This window comes from Thunnus maccoyii, chromosome 17, assembly GCF_910596095.1.
Source record: "Thunnus maccoyii chromosome 17, fThuMac1.1, whole genome shotgun sequence".
In the NCBI taxonomy this organism is placed as follows: Eukaryota; Metazoa; Chordata; class Actinopteri; order Scombriformes; family Scombridae; genus Thunnus; species Thunnus maccoyii.
In genome coordinates, this window is record NC_056549.1 from 29,660,298 (window position 1) to 29,676,660 (window position 16,363).

Here is a 16,363-nt window from a genome sequence, read left to right on the forward strand (position 1 = left end):
CTAACTACCAGCAGGGTGACAGAGATACAAACCGCAGCAACACAGATGTGAGGAGACAGAACAAGGCTGAACTTAAGGCTGGATGTGTATGTTAAAAAAAAAAAATTCTATATCATAGTCTCACCTCGTCTCTGTACAGAGGACTGGTGTAGTACATGATGTCCATGGCGCTGCTGTTCAACATGTCTCTGAGACCTCGCACTTTGTCTGGAGTGATGGAGTCCACCGTGTCTGCAAGAACACATGAATACATCAAACACAGCTGTTGGATATTGGATTTATGTTCCAGTGAAAAGCATTGATTCTGATCTGCTATTAAACACATACAGTATGTTAATGTTTTACACTGATAATAGGCAGATGTTGAATGTCAATAGCTGCAAACTGTTCATCTGTCCAACAGTTTGGTCCAGTATGAGCTATGTCCTGACAACTGCTGGCCATGAAATTTGGAATCCACAGTCACAGTCCTCAGAGGATGGGTCCTAATGACTGTGATGACCCTCGGATATTACATCAAGCACCTCTGTTCAGTCAAAATGTTTCCTTGACCAACCCCCTTTGTCCATGACAATTTATCACAAAAAACTAATTGCCAGATTTCAGTGAAATTAGCTGAAAATCAGTGTTTTAGTTAACCTCTTTGTACCAAGCGGCAACCTCCAGGGCTGAAAAATGAAGCCAATGCAGAAGTGCCAAAAAAGCCGCCGACTTTGAGCTTCAAAATCGCTCTTCAGAAACCAATGGGTGACATCATGGTGGCTACGTCCATATTTTTTATAGTCTATGCTTTGTACCCACACATCTTATTATCTAACCAGTAGCCCATTTCATTTTTATGACCCTTTGACCTTTTCTCTAGTCCCACGTCAACATTTTTAGTCCCACAATTGGAAAAGACTTTAAAGTTTCTTTTACATTCTCACCAACACTTCTGTATTGAACACTGGAAGGTTAACTAGCGGGATTAATAACATGGTCAAATGTTTATCAATTTTCTAGCTTCCATTTCATTGAAAGAAATATTGTATGTTGTATATTGTATGTTTCCTGAATTCAATTACATTGTGGGCAGAAACCTTAATGTTTATGTGCCACATGGTCACCGTGGTTACGATGGCATTTGGTCTTTACCTGTCCCCGCCTTTAGCCATATTCCCATTTCCCCAGGCCTCTGCATTTCCATTCCCTGCCATTCTCCACCTGTCCACAAAATGCCCCCGGACACGCTCTCCTGATTCGCACACCCACCGGCTCACCTATCCCCCATTCTGCCTAATCACTCGTATATATACCTGTCCAGATTGTTCACTCTTTACCAGTTAGTTGGGTTGTCATGTGGTACACTTGCATTCCAGCCACCTGTAGCCTACCTGTTCCTGATTTTGTTCTCGTTATCCTGTACCTGTTTCCTGTTCCCTTGTTTCTGGTTATCCATTTGTATTCTGCTACCTGTGGTTTTTGGAAACATCATCAAGAGGTATGGCATAAATTTCCATAGTTATGCTGATGACACACAGCTTTACATTGCTGTGTCTCCTGATGACTCAGAGCCAATAGATGTCCTTTTTAGCTGTATCTTAGATATCAAGTTATGGATGGCAGATAATTTTCTACAGCTCAATCAGGACAAAACTGATGTATTGGATATTGGTACAGAAGCTCAGAGAGACAAACTCAATGTGAAACTGCAAGCACTGGCATTACACCCCGGTCGTCAACAAGTAAAAAACCTTTATCTTTGATTCAGATCTTCGTTTTTAGCCTCACATTAGAAACATAACTAAGAATGCATTTTATCATCTTAATAACATTGCCAGAGTGCGGCCATTTCTTTCTCAAGCCAATACAAAGGGACTAATGCATGCCTTTATTACCTGCAGGACTGACTATTGTAATGCTCTACTATCTGGTCTCCCTAAAAAGAATATAGCTCAATTACAATTACTTCAAAACTCTGCTGCACATGTGTTGACCAGGACCAGAAAGACAGTACACATTACACCGATTTTAAAGTTTCTGCACTGGCTACCTGTTTGCTTCAGAATTGATCCTTTTATTGGATTATAAAGCTCTTAATGGTCTTGGGCTTACCTATTTATCAGATTTTAGCCTATGAACCCTCTAGAACCCTCAGGTCTTCTGGTAGTGGCCTTTTGATTATCAATTAAGTCATAACAAAAACCCACAGTTAGGCATCCTTTCATTCCTATGGTCCTTGTCTCTGGAACAGCCTTCCTGAAGACCTGAGGGTAGCAGAGAATGTTAATATTTTTAAAAGCAAACTTTAACTTTATTTATTTATTTGTCTATTTATTTGTGTATTTTAGTCTGTTTTACTTCTTGGTATATCATTTCATTTTATTTTTTACTTTCTGGATTGTTTTCTAATACCCTACCTTTTATTTCTGGTTTTACTTACTTCAATATATCTCCTCTCTTTTAGTATTTTATCATTTTATCTTGTGCTCTTAACCATTCATTTACTTTTTATCTACTGTGTGGAGTTTTTATTTATTTATTTTTTTTTTTAGTTTTTATCAATTTCTAATCCTGCCTGAGATTTATAATAGCGTTTCCTCAGTTCCTGTTTTTATTGAGTGCTGTTATTATTGATGCATTATTAATTACAAAGCCATTTATCTCTTTGTGTGTGGATGGGGAGGGTCCTGTTTTATCGTGTGAAGCATGATAAAACAAAAGCACTTTGTGTTATATTTGTTTGTATGGAAAGTGCTTTACAAATAAAGTCAGATTGATTGATTGATTGATTGATTGACTGATTGATTGATTGATTGATTTACCTATTATCTGTTTTTGACCTGCCTGCCTGCCTTGCCCTCTGGACTTGCTGCCTGCTTAGACTTCCGTTTTTGGATTTTAGATTATTAAAGCACCTTTCATTTAACTATCCTGCCTTGGTGTCTGTGTTTGGGTCCTCCTCCTGTTTGCCTCATACTCACAACTGTGACAAATACTGAATTAATCTCAGTTACAATCTCTCTGTTTTAAAAGGTGGACAGGTGGATCAGTACAGAATAATGTCATTATTACACACAGTCTTAAGGTGGAACACATAATGCCATTACAGTTTTCCTGCAAAAGGACAGCTTTTGTTTTGGATGGCTGTGAGCAGTGGTGAAGCATACCTCCATCGAGAGCGAGCTTTGACCTCCACTCTACAGGAAGGAACTCTACATGCTCTGTGGTGCGATCAGAGAAGTGTTTCTCCTCCATCTTTCTGGCAGCATCTCTCATCCTGCACACCAGCCGAGACAAAACGATTATTCTCAGAATGATTCTGATTCAATTCGATCTTTTGTGCTACCGCTGCTACCACTGAACAGCTAAAGTTAACTCACATGCTGGTGTTCCTGATAATGCGGCCTTGGTCCATCTTCTGGCCGATGCCGTGCACCACAAACACAATGTGGGTAGTTTCAGGTGGGGTGTCTTCAGGTGCTGCCTCCTCCACGTACCCCCGATGGAGACGGGTCCCACTGCTGGAGGCTGGGGACACAAGAGGACACATCACTAATTGAGGTGATGTGATCCACAGCAGTGTGTCTGAAGTCACTGATGACTGATCTAAATTTCTGCCATTTAACAAAGCTGCTCAAGATTTATTAAAGGGTCAGTTCACTCAAAGTACAAAACAACATGTAGATAGTTTTGGTTTTATTGGTCCAGGTTTGGAGGTATCTGTCTCAGAGATTTCTGCCTCCACCACAACACAATGGAGGGGAATGAAATTCAGTTTGGACTGCTCACAGTGGTGATGCATGACATCTGAAAAATTTACCAATGGCGTCTCTCTCCAGAAAGTACCTGTGTCCCAGTTTCATCCTACATACTTACTTCACACAGTATGTGCTGTATACTCATTTTTATGGTCTACTGTTTTATCAGTTGGTGAACAAGCGATCAGCATACTACATGCCCCGATAATCTGGAGCTCTTTTTAGAGAAAATAGAGAGTTTAGAAGCTAGTTTAGTTTAATATATTGTGTTGAGTTTAACAGCAGTTGTTACAGATTTTTAACTGTCACTGTTGATTTCAAGAGGAATTCTAAAAGTGTCATGGAAGAAATCATAGCAGTTACTGAGCTTGCATGCCAACACATCCATCTCCATGACAACTAAACCAACTCACACCGCTGATAAACATATGATACAGTTCAAAGCACAGGATGAAATTGGTAGGTGGACAGTGAGCTGGGATTGTGTTGTCAAATGTTGTTAATATTCTTCATAGGGGCTATTTCTTTGGTAGAAAGTAGTTCCAATGAAGACTGTTCACAGTGCAGTTCACAGTGTAGTTCACAGAGCACCACAAATTACTTTTTTTGTAATTTGGGTGAGTTTTTCAGCTCAGAATCTGTAACTAGTCCAGTTTGGCTAGCAGTATGGCCATTGAGTACATTAAAAATAGCAATAAACAACCATATTTTAATCCAATATTTTATAAATTGCCAGATAATTTATCTAATTTTTGACCTTGACCAGTCAGATGTTGTTTGTTCTTCTGACCATACCATACTTCTTTATCTTATTTGTCTACAGTGCTCTTATAGTGTAGTCCTTTGGTGACCCTTGACTTTGTGTCTCAGTCCCATTGTACAACATGTCAGCATGGTTCACCAGGTCAAAGTCTCTGTAGATTTTCTCAGGGAACTGATTGGCTGAGCAAGACTCCCCATGATCCAATCTTTTCTCTTGTGTACACTTCCGTACATTTATCCATGTACCTTTAGAGAAGCCCAGTTTCTGAGTGACAGTGCGTGCAATCTTGGAGGTCGTGGCATCGCTGTACAGGTACACCTCGTCCACACTGTGCCAGTCCACATGACTCCGGCTCAGCTTCAGACTGTGGATGGCTGGGAGAGAGAGTCACACATTAATTAACGAGTGACACACTTTATCCAGCTTAATTAAATCATCATTCCCTGTGAGTATGAGTAGAGTGTGTGTGAAACATGTGAAACAAAAGTCTGACTGTACACACACTCAGTGCCTCCTCTTCTCTCAGGTGAGCTTCCTATTTGTTCAGCTTGAGTCAGCTAAAATAGCATCACCTGACCTGTGTTGTGGCCTTGTTCTGAATGGCAGAGTTACACACACATCCCTTTCACAGCACCTGCAGCCTTTCCCTGCCTTTCTCTTTACTTCTGTTTTTACCTGTCAATCTAATCTCTATAACACACTCACACACTCTACACACACTTTTGATCTTCTTTGTCCGTCACACACAAATATACTGTACACATATGCATCTTTCTAGGTCTACTTTCTTTCTTTCACACCCTGTCTTACATTCCTTAATGTCTTACATTCCTTAATGTCCTTGCTGTCCACTGTGGTGGTCACCGCCTCCATCTCGTAGGTGTCCCTCATCTGTTGCCCCCGGAAACGGGCGAGGTGCTCCAGCTCGATGAGGTCGCTCTCGTCCTCCTCCAGAGGAAGCCATGTTCCATCAATGAACCACTGACCCCTCATCACAGGAATACGGTCTTGCTCTAAGGGACAGCACATGATGTTTGCCACGCTATTTGAAGGGTTGTGCAGCCTTTGTTTGTTTAATTTATGTGTCTTTCTGGTACAAAATCAAAAGTTCAACCTCCCTCTTTCATTGAGCATTTTTCAATGAAAGAGGAATCATAAATAGATGTAATCTGATGGAGAGGCCACATTGGATGTACTCTATACAGTATAACAACATTATAGCAGCTGTGTGTGAAAAAAGAAGAAAAGGAAAGATATTTGTGTGTATACCAGAAACACATTTCCTCTATGTAAATAAACAAACATTTGGGAACATAGAAACTGTACATGAAATAATGCATTTATCATGGTCAGCTGTAAGTGCAGAGGTAGCAATAATTGTTGCAATAGTAGTGTTTAGGAGCGTAATTACAATTTCATTTAGAGCTGAACTGATTAGTCTGTTTATCAATAAGATGATCAACAGAAAATGACTCAGCTGCTATTATAATAATAGATCATCTCATTTAAGTGATTTCTTAAGCAAAAATGCCAAAAAATGTCTGTGGTTTTTCTAACCTTCTATGATAGTTAAATGAATAGCCTATGTTTGGGTCTGGGCGTGTTTTTGGACACAGAAGCAACGTGAGTAATGAGTAAATCACAAAGCTTTAGGAAATCACGATGGGTATTTTTTTGTAATTTCTGACATTTTATTGGTTAAACAATTGATTGATCATCAAGAAATGAATCAGCAGACTAATAACTAAGACTAATCTATGATGAAAATAATCATTAGTTGCAGCCTTTATTTAATTAGTCAAAGTTGAGGCAATCTCGGTGACATGAGGGAGCTGCAACTGAACAATTTCATGATCAAAGATGGATATTTTATTTTGACAGTGAATTAATAACTTAATATTTAAAACAGTGTTGAAATGATTAGTCGATTAATTGATTAGTTGATCAACAGAATCAATAACATTTGATAATCCATGGCTTGTTAAAGTACTTTATCAAGAAAAAATGCTTGAAATATCATTGTAAAGTTAAATGAAGTTTAAAGTAAAGCTTTGGGGTTTGGACTATTGATCAGACAAAACAAGATCTCTTTGGGCAAGAATCATTATTTCACAATTTTCAAACATTTTATAAAACTATTGTTGGAAATAGTTCACGTTTGTTGATAATGAAAATAGGGTTCAGTTGCAGACCTAAATAATGTCACAAATAATGACATAATTATGTGATGTTTTCATATTGTTTGCTTAGTCTGTGTCTGATGATGAAATGACTAATTAACTGACTGACTAATTTCAGCAATGACGAGTGCAGTGGTCACGGCAGACACAGTGGGCATTGCATTAAATTTGTAATAGTCATTGACAGTAAAGTCATATTGACAGTGAGCTACTAGTAGCCATGCTGGATGTGGTATCAGTATAGTAGCAATGCTAGTTGTAATAGTGGTATTGCTGATCTCGCTGATCTCTAGTGGTTGAAAGTAATGTCAGTACTGGTGGTATTGGTAGCAGTATTATTATAAAATTATTAATATCATTAATGCTACACTTTATTCTAATTCAGTAGCAGTAGTGGCTTGGTAGCGGTGTTACTAGAAACAGTTATGGCAGCAGTTTTATCATTTTGGACATAAATCATTGGCATGCTCACGGTTCCAATAAACAGGGTAGCATTCCTTCTCCTTGATATCCACTTCATAGAGCCCTCCTCTGACACACACTGCCTCCACGCTGATACTGATGTCCGAATGTTTAATCTCCTCTGAAGCTGAGCGCCACTGCCCTCCGCCACGCTGCATCGCCGGCTCCGCCCGGACACTTCCACCGTCCACCGCCGCGCTCTCCGGTTGGATCTCTCCGGACTTGGCGGTCTCCTTCCCCTCGGCCTCGACCGGATCAACGGGGCGTTTAACCTTGTCGGGGTTCTGCTCACAGAATCTCAGATAGACAATCTCGATTTTCAAAGAGTCGTGTCCGACGAAAGGCTTCCACGTCCGCTTGTCCTCTTTGTAAAACCACCGAACCTCCTCTGGTCCCAGCTCCGTGACGACCTCACCCCGGTGCCGGGAGCTATTAGACCGAATGCGTTTCTTGGTTGAGACGTTCCCGTCACTTTCGGTGTAGTTTGGCTCGATGTCCAGATACGATGAGCCCGAATATTCCTCCCCACCCAGGCCCAACATCATGCCATCCTGGGATAACCGGTGCGAGTCGCCCCGTAACAGCGGCAGGTGTCTCTCCAAGTCGGTCTGCATTGGGTCCCTCTCCCCGCGGGCAACACTATCTCCCATCGGATTCTCGTCGTAGCCGGACACAAACACGTCATTTGCCATATCCCATTCACTACTGCTGACAGAGTTATTCTCCGAGCTCTGTTGGCGGATAGTCGGTTTATCCTTCATATTGCTCATGGTTCTGTCGCAAATCATTAGACTAAAAACATGGATATAGACTAATAAAAATATCACTGTTATGTTTCTTTCTTCACTATTATAGCTACCGTTATGCCAGACTAACGGCTTTCTCTCCAGCTGGTAACATCTGTATGCCGAACTGCCCTGACCCCGACAATATTTCTTATCATTTTAGCTACAGATTTTAAAAGATTAGCCCTGGCAATTTAAACGACACATTTCCTCCCGTTTTTCTGCCTGTCCATACTCCCGATCACTCTCCCGTTTCCCCCCTTCTTACTGCTGGAATAACCAGTGAACGGTACTAGCTAGGATGGTAAACTCAGGCTCTAAATGACGTCAAGTTAAAAATGACAAATTTAACTTCCTGTTCAAACATTCAAAATAAACTCCATATTGACGGGCAGGCATAAACGGATTTAAATTGTTTGTAATACAGCAGAAAGCACACACATAAGAATAAAATATAATGGGTGAAACCACAATTTCTGAAATATTTTACTACTCAAGTATTTTACTACTCCAATTTACTACCATTTAATTTTCAAAAGCTGCGCTTGTATCGCGCTCTTTGAAGTTTGTGTATTTTTAATTTGAAGGCAGATTCACTGTGTAATGAGCTTTGCTCTAGCTATCATTCGCGAGCATGACTTAACATCTATTAGGTTGTTAGCTTCAATACGAAAACCTGAGATTTCGTTTAAATTTAGTCAGTAACATATTTAAAATAAACATATGTTGTAAAGTGATTATTAACTGTACTCTTGGTTAAAATATTTGCATTTGTAATTTTTTCCAAAAGTCGTTGTCTACTTTAGGACCTTTTAAGCCACCGTAGTTGTTGATTGGGAGTTTCTGTCATGGCCGTCATGAAAGTGTTTACCAAAGGATTTTTGAATAAGTTCGCGTATTAAATTGCATAAATGAAAGGAAATGGCAGCGGTTTTCCTGGTGACCTTGTATGAGTATTCCCCACTATTTTACATTAGTGTGGTTTCTTTGTGTTTCGTTGTTACCGCCGCCATGGTGCTCGGCTGGTAAGTGATATTTAGCAAGTTAGCGTAGCCACTAAATTATCATTACAACAGCAGTGTGATCCATTATTTTCGCACATTACCTCCACACTTGTATCCCTCAGAATTTAGGCTTATTCATAACGTTTCATCTTTACGACTTCGCATCTGTACTACATTATCAAAGCGAAAGTAACCATGACACTGTAACACATATCTATCTGAAGTACAGCTTTCACTGCTAACTATGAAAGAGTGAATGTCCCTGTCCCAATGTCTTCACAACACTAAACCTATACAGAATTAAAATCACCTGTGTGCTCAGTCAGCACACACATGAGAGTGTAAGGGCTAAATGCTATAGGAGAAATAGGACAGCTGCAGCAATAATGTTTTATCTGGGCAGAGGTATGTCTGTGTATCTAAGCCCAAAATGTCAAAAACACTATGACTTCATATGACTAAATCTAGTTTAACTGTTTTATTAACAGAGAGGCAACAGAGTATTTTGATTTAAAAAATCCTAATCAGTCAACCAAGCACATGTATCAATAAATTATTACATCATTACAGTTGGTCATTAACAGGTTGCTCTGAGTATGCAAAAGATCAACTTAAATAGATTGTCTCTGTGCATACAGATCTCAAGATCAAGAGAGAAGAGAGCTATGTAGAACAGAATTGCTTGGTTTTCTTGACAGCTGCTGCACTGTGCTTCATGTCTTGTAGGTTTGGTTTTGATGTCCCAGTGATCCTGCGCAGCTCTGATGAGACAGAGTCCATCCTACCAACCCCTGAAAAGCAAATGGTTCAGGTGACCAATCCCTTCGCCCTGGAGATGTGCTCTGGGCCAGTATCAGTCACTGGTGAGAACAGTGTCACCATCTAGTAGTACCAGTGTCTTTTGTGTCCCAGGTCATGATAACAGTAGCTAACTCTCCCTTGCAGATGGTGTATTGGTGAGGGCTTGCTGCTTGGAGCCCTGTATCCTGAGCTGTTTCTGGGGCTGTGAGATTGGTGCCCTGCAGGGAGCGTTGCAGGCTCACCAGCATGGCCCAAGACTCAGCACCCCCCAACATTTCCAGGAGGCCTTGCACTTCCTCTACTACTACTGCCAGAGCTTCCAGTATCCTTTACAATGCACACAAGTTTGTCTTAAAACAACAGTCAGGAGCCCAAATGAACATTGAAACATGTTTTTCTTGCTGTGATCATTCCTCCTGTTCATACTGACCATTAGAAGATCCCTTCATAATGACCTTACAATGGAAGTGATGAGGGACAAAATCCACAGTCCTCCTTCTGTGCAAAAATGTATTTAAAAGTTTATCTGAAGCTAATATGAAGCTTCAGCGTCCAAATGAGTCAAATCAAGTAGATATCTTTCAACGTTATAGTATTTTTAGTGCCAAAGTTCCTCTTTTTGTTACTATACTTCCACCTGCAGCTCAACAGGGAAACACTGCCCGAGGAAACACAAAGAGGGAATGTGATGCTAAAAAGACTGTAAATGTGTCAGATATCCACTTGATATGACTAACTCAGACTGCTGAAGCTGAATATAAGCTTCACAGAGACTTTTAAATGACTGTGTGGACACACTGTTGATTTTGTCCTCCATCACTTCCATTGAAAGCACATTTGAAGGATCTTTTAATATCCAGTATGAAGGGTGACATGATTACAGTAAAGAAAACCTCTTTCACTGTTCATATGGACACCTGACTGTTGGTTTAAGACACACTTGAAACATAGTGAACCTGTCCTTTGATGTACAGTATCTGTCAACAGTTCTAACTTCTCCTATGAAGATTTATTTTCTATTATTACAACTGTATTTTACTATTTTGTCATTCATTATATGTTTATACAGCAGCCCCCACAGGAGGAGTTACAGTTATTGACAAAAACATGAATAAACATTTATCTGCCTATAACTAAATGATGATATAATAATAATATTAATTTATAATTTATTAAAAGTTCATATACTGCTGATGATTATCTGCTGTCCATTTAATTTGTATCTGCATAGGAAATATTTTGAGGTCATGTTTATGTTGGATCAGTTTCTGCTGGAATAATAAAATACACCAAACATGGATCTGGAAATTCAAAGTAATTGTCCAATAGCAGCTTGTTAACACTTTTCAAGTGTTTTGGGGTGGATGTTCATTTATAAGCAGTCATTCAACACACTCATATTTCAGATATAGTCCTCTATCTTTGTTCCTGTATCAGCTCCTGTTGTTAGGCTCTTTGACCACAACCTCTCAGTATCAGCAGTGAAGACAGAGAGGGGCATCACACACAGATTCCAGCCGACCAGGGGATCACAGATTTTGGGCTGTTGCCGAGAGAACGCTACCCTCTAGTGGCTGTGCTGACACTGGCAGAGCCAGAAGCCAGGGACACATACAACATAGTGAGTCCATGCTTACAAACCTTCCAGAACGCTCTGTCTGTTTCTATGGCAAAGCAGTGTTCACTAAGTCTCTCTCGTCAAGACTTTTCTTCATTTAGGAGATTTTATTGTGGTTAGGTCATTTGCGATTGTGAATTCTCCTTTGAGAGCCAGATAACATTTGAATTTACTCTGTGTTTTGTTTTTTTCTTTACAATTCCTTTCCAAAATTTGGCTTTTATGCAGAACGTTGAGGTCATTAAGAAAATTGACAAGTTGTTTATTAATGATGTTGCAGAGTATTTTATCCCCCAGTAGTTTTTTGGGTCATATTTATCTCCAGATTTATGAATTGGGTTTATTAAACCTTCAATCCATCAGTTCCACAAGCCTTTTTAGTTTTCATGGATTGGATGTTTTCTATTAGTTCTTGTTCTGTTGTTTTTTATCACTGCCTCCACTAACTATTTGCTTGCTTTTCTAGCCTGCAAACACTGGCAAAAAACTAAACTATGTAAAGATGAATTGATATTACCAGATGTTACTGTTATGACCAGCTTGTGGGCCACAACAGAAGAGGGAGACGCCAAACTCAGCAATAACAAGCTGAAATTTATTAAAGTAAATAACAATAACTACAATGGGGTGTGTAAGTCAGTATCAGTGATGTTTGAAAGTGTATGAATGCGTTGTCAGTGCAAAACCAAATCAAAAAGGGAAACGCCAAAAACAACCACTGTTTGGTAAGTGGGGAAAGGATCAGAGGACTGGAATCAGGGCAGACGGGCTTAAATACATTCTGGAGCACTGGCCAGATGTTCCCAGTTGGGACTCAAGTAGCAACTCAGCTCCATCCATCCAAAGACCTGCAACACATAGACACAAAGGCAACAGGCACTGGGACCGTCACAGTTACCAACCTTTCACTTTTCTTCTTGTCTTCATAAAATAAGTCTTCTGTTGGTGCAGTTTCTCCTTTGGAATGTTGGTAACAGTGGCAGCTAGCAGTTAGCAGTTGACAGCTAGCTAGTTGTTTTGATTAAAAAATATATACATATATCCAAAGATGATATTTTCTCTTCTATTCTTGCTGATTAATGTTGTTACCTCTTCTTTAGAGTCCTTTCTGAATATTATTTGAATGTTATTTTGCAAAATGTCTCACTTATTTAGGTCCAATTTACTTTGTGATTTTGTAGTTTCGTTCCAATATTTGATATAATTTTCTTTTTGTTCTGAGATGATTTGGTTGGGCCAGATTGTTTTTGGTATGTGTGGGCAGAGCTTCAGCAGCAGCTGGCAGCTCTCTCTCTCTCTCTCTCTCTCTCTCTCTGTCTCTCACTTTCTCTCTTTGGGTATGTGTGAGTGGGTATGTTACATAAACATATGTTTGTGTAGGTGGGTGGGCAGGGGATGAATTATTTTTATGAATTTATGTTTATATATATATATATATATATATATATATATATATATATATATATAAATTTAAATATGTATAAATGATCTATTTTTATTTTATTCATGTGTGGTGTGTGAAGCACATTGAGCTTACATTTTATGAAATGTGCTACATAAATAAATGTGATAGATTGATGAAACATTCAGATATGTTGAGAAATGTGCTCATTTGCTGTTTGATCCAGAGACATTTCATCTGTCTGACTTAACTATAGAGGAAATGTACCCCAGCTTAGCATAAAGACTAGAAGCAAGGGAAAATAATGTTCAATTTATTTGTATAGTCCCGTCATATAACTGTTCCTGACTCAGGCTCAAGCTCTCAAGACAAGGAAACACTGTTAGAAACCCTCAGAAATGAATGGAAATACCATGATCCTGTCTCTGTTCTTTCAGGTGGCCAGTGTGACAGTTATTCATGTTCCTGATGACAAATACAGCCTGTCTGCAAGGATCCTATTTCAGTACCTTCTCACCTCACAAGGGAACATGTATGAGTTAAAGGTATGTCACATTTGGTTCAAGCAAGTTGTTCCTACTTCTACCTCAAACTCAGATAGCAGCTTCACATGTTCTGTACAGGAGTTGGATACGGCTGGAACAAGGTCAAATATTTAGCAAGGTGACCACACTATGACACTTCAAAAACCAGAAGATAGAGGGCCATGTTACTGGCCATTCATTGTGGCTTTAAAGAATATTACGCAACAGGAAGTTTTGCCTCGGTCCAAAACTGAAGAACCAGATGGACTGAATATCTCAACAGACTCTTTTCAGCAATTTTGGGAAGCTTGCAAGGGACCAATTAAAAGCAGAATGGTTTAAGCAGCAGAGGCTGAGATACCCTGACTGTTAGTGTATAATATGGGTCAAGCTCCAAAACCAACATTCCCCATAATGCAACTCAATAGCATCCTTAATTACACAGTTGTATTGTGACTTGGATGTTGACGTGAACTGTCCAGGGTCCTGGTAACATGCATACTGGCTCACTAATATGGCACTTTCTGTCAATTTCACTGAATTTTCTGCGTAACATGAATTATTCTTGCTATCATAAGTGAAAATGTCAATTGAAAACCATGTCTCATGTCTCCTGCAGCCTCTCTTCATGTCAGCTGGCAGTGAGGGGACATCCGGGCCCCCTGAACCAGACCAGAATACCCAACCCGGTGAACCCAGCGAGGAAGAGGCCAGCATGGTGGAGCAGGTGCTGGAGGAGGAGGAGGAGGAGGACTGGTCAGAGGGGAGGGGCAGAGACTGTGTGGTCTGTCAGAATGCAGCAGTGAACAGAGTGCTGCTGCCCTGCAGACATGCCTGTGTGTGTGACAGCTGTGTGTCTCACTTCCAGCACTGCCCCATCTGCAGGGCCTTTGTCCTGGAGTCCTTCGCCCTGGCACAGGGTGCAGCTGCTGCAGAGCAATGACTCCATGTACAACAAGAGAATGTTCACCCAGATGATGTGCAATGAGCCAGTGAATTAACTTCTAAATACGGTAATACCTGCAAGACCCTAAATAATGATTTTATATCAAACCTCCATGAGTAAAAAAAGTTCAGCTGGACTGTAGAGATAGCAAAATCTGTAGATACACTGCAGCAACTGCAACAATATAAAAAAAAACTCCATAAGACTGTCTCCAGCATTTAACCAATGGTCAAACATTTTGAGATCTATGAATAAAACAAGAAGGAGAGAAGATTCATCTCTTTCAGGCTGCAGGACAAGTTTGTCAGTGATAAATGAGCACCATCCTTCCTACTGCACGTGCCAGCAGAGAGATAATAATTGAATGTGGTAGTGTGGACTGTGAGGCTGTCTACATATGATTACTGTCCTTATTCCACTCTACATACTGTATACAGTACTAATCTATACTGTTAGTATACAAGAAATCAACATATTTAACCATTTTATACTAATAGGACACATTACAATACATTTGCTATCAGACACCAGTTGCTGCCGTCAGTTGAAACTCAAAGAGAAGTGATTTCGCATATTTTGGGGGGGGGGGGGTTTACAGCATCTTTTTGGAGCCGTTTTACCACCCGCAATTCATTCTGCATTTTTTGCAGCTGTGTGTGCAACAGAAACAACACTCAAAAGTGTTTTTAAGTCTGCATACCGACAACTTGGAATCAAGATACAGCTGCAGTTTTCCAGCGGAGCGGGCGATGATGCTCAGTCTCACAGCAGCATTGCCTGGTTGTTGTTGCACCACTTTTATTTTATCCCACATTTGAACAGTAACTGTGTTTGCTGCTGACCTGTCATTGTCCATTTTTTTTTCAGTATGAATGTAACTGTTCTCATACACAGCAGATCATTTATATGATGTATAACTCAACAGCAGAGAAATCTTCTGCAAACAGAGGTTAGAAACATCCTTAACATCCCTCCCAGCTCAGCTGCAACATGTTGTTTCAATGGTTAAGGATCTACTGCAGTGTAGCAACAAACAGACACAACATCTCCATAGTTACACTCATAGAAACACATGTACTGTTTCATGTATTATGGTTACAGGGCAGCTAAACTGTTTATGTGGAAGTTTCATTAAGTTACTTAAGCTTGTAATGATTTCATGAAATGAACATGAAATAGAAGTGATGATGATGATGATGATGATGGTTTTTGTTGATAGGTATATTATGAACTAGATGATACACAGGCACTGAACCAAGTACAGGATGTTCTGCTGCAACATTCTGTGAACGAGTTCAGAGGAAGAAGAGAAGTTGTTTTCCTGTTTGTAAAGAATATAGATAACAAAGATTTAGTGATATTTTCATGTACAGATTGTTTATGTTTACTCAATATTGTAGATATATTTGTTTGTAGAAGATGATGCAAGTTTGGTTTGACCTCTTTTACAGAACCAGTGCAGTATTCACTTGCCACAGTCAATCAAATCCTAATCTTTAATCTGACGCTGTAGATGAAGGTGAATGGTGAGGAAGAATTCAAGACTTGACATGCATGCATGCGTTCTTTTTTTTTTTTTTTTATGAGTGGACACACTTCCACAAATCATCTGTCAGTGCTTCTTTAAATTTTGTTTTCACCACAAAAGTATCAAGTCGGGCAATATAATCTCCACTCAAATTCCAATTTACTAACTTTTTCCAGAGCTTTCAATCTTTCAGTCTTCATCAGAGGATTGAGTTGCAAATTGTCATGGAAACGGCTGTCATCTGCTGATCAGGACCATGAAGTTATAGAGCTATAAACTATAGAAAAATCTAGTGAGTGGACCTTGAGTCAAGAAATTTTCTGGTAAAATTACTATCAGGACGGTGGTAGCAAAACACACCAAAGGCCTTCTCTAGAGCCAGTGTCTGGTTTGTCCATTCTGGGCTACAGTAGAAACATGGCGGGCTCCATGGAAGACGACCCACTCCCTATGTAGATGTAAAGGACTCATTCTAAACAAACAGAAACATGACGATGATTCTTATTTTCAGGTGATTATACACTAATGAAAACATTTATGAATATTATATTCCATTTCTGCCAAGTCCGTTCTGCTAGATGCCACTAAATTATACACACTTTAATCAGTT

The 16,363-nt window shown here is 39.7% G+C and overlaps 2 protein-coding genes across 2 annotated transcripts in view; one reads left to right on the plus strand and one right to left on the minus strand.

Moving 5' to 3' along the window:
- The window catches only part of ddhd1b (DDHD domain containing 1b), a 35,744-nt gene extending 27,528 nt beyond the window's left edge, over positions 1–8,216 (minus strand). The window contains exons 1-6 of the mRNA XM_042390543.1: positions 7,156–8,216; positions 5,331–5,516; positions 4,749–4,877; positions 3,363–3,510; positions 3,150–3,259; positions 125–231 (exon numbers count right to left, since the gene is read on the minus strand). Of these exons, the coding sequence (XP_042246477.1) occupies positions 125–231; positions 3,150–3,259; positions 3,363–3,510; positions 4,749–4,877; positions 5,331–5,516; positions 7,156–7,933 (1,458 nt within the window). The 5' untranslated portion in view covers positions 7,934–8,216. The remainder of the gene's footprint in view (positions 1–124; positions 232–3,149; positions 3,260–3,362; positions 3,511–4,748; positions 4,878–5,330; positions 5,517–7,155) is intronic.
- A 396-nt stretch (positions 8,217–8,612) lies between these two features.
- Positions 8,613–15,780, plus strand: cgrrf1 (cell growth regulator with ring finger domain 1). The gene is made up of 6 exons (XM_042390629.1): positions 8,613–8,955; positions 9,661–9,797; positions 9,880–10,057; positions 11,209–11,356; positions 13,193–13,300; positions 13,899–15,780. The coding sequence occupies exons 1-6, from the start codon at positions 8,852–8,854 to the stop codon at positions 14,220–14,222; spliced, it is 999 nt and encodes a 332-aa protein (XP_042246563.1). The 5' UTR covers positions 8,613–8,851; the 3' UTR covers positions 14,223–15,780.
- The last annotated feature ends 583 nt before the right edge of the window (positions 15,781–16,363 follow it).

Bases quoted from the DNA above. Each gene is read 5' to 3' on its own strand.
- cgrrf1 (XM_042390629.1), top strand. From the start codon at position 8,852: ATGGCAGCGGTTTTCCTGGTGACCTTGTATGAGTATTCCCCACTATTT. The intron at 9,798-9,879 runs GTGAGAACAGTG...TCTCCCTTGCAG, and splicing joins TGGGCCAGTATCAGTCACTG to ATGGTGTATTGGTGAGGGCT. The intron at 11,357-13,192 runs GTGAGTCCATGC...CTGTTCTTTCAG, and splicing joins CCAGGGACACATACAACATA to GTGGCCAGTGTGACAGTTAT.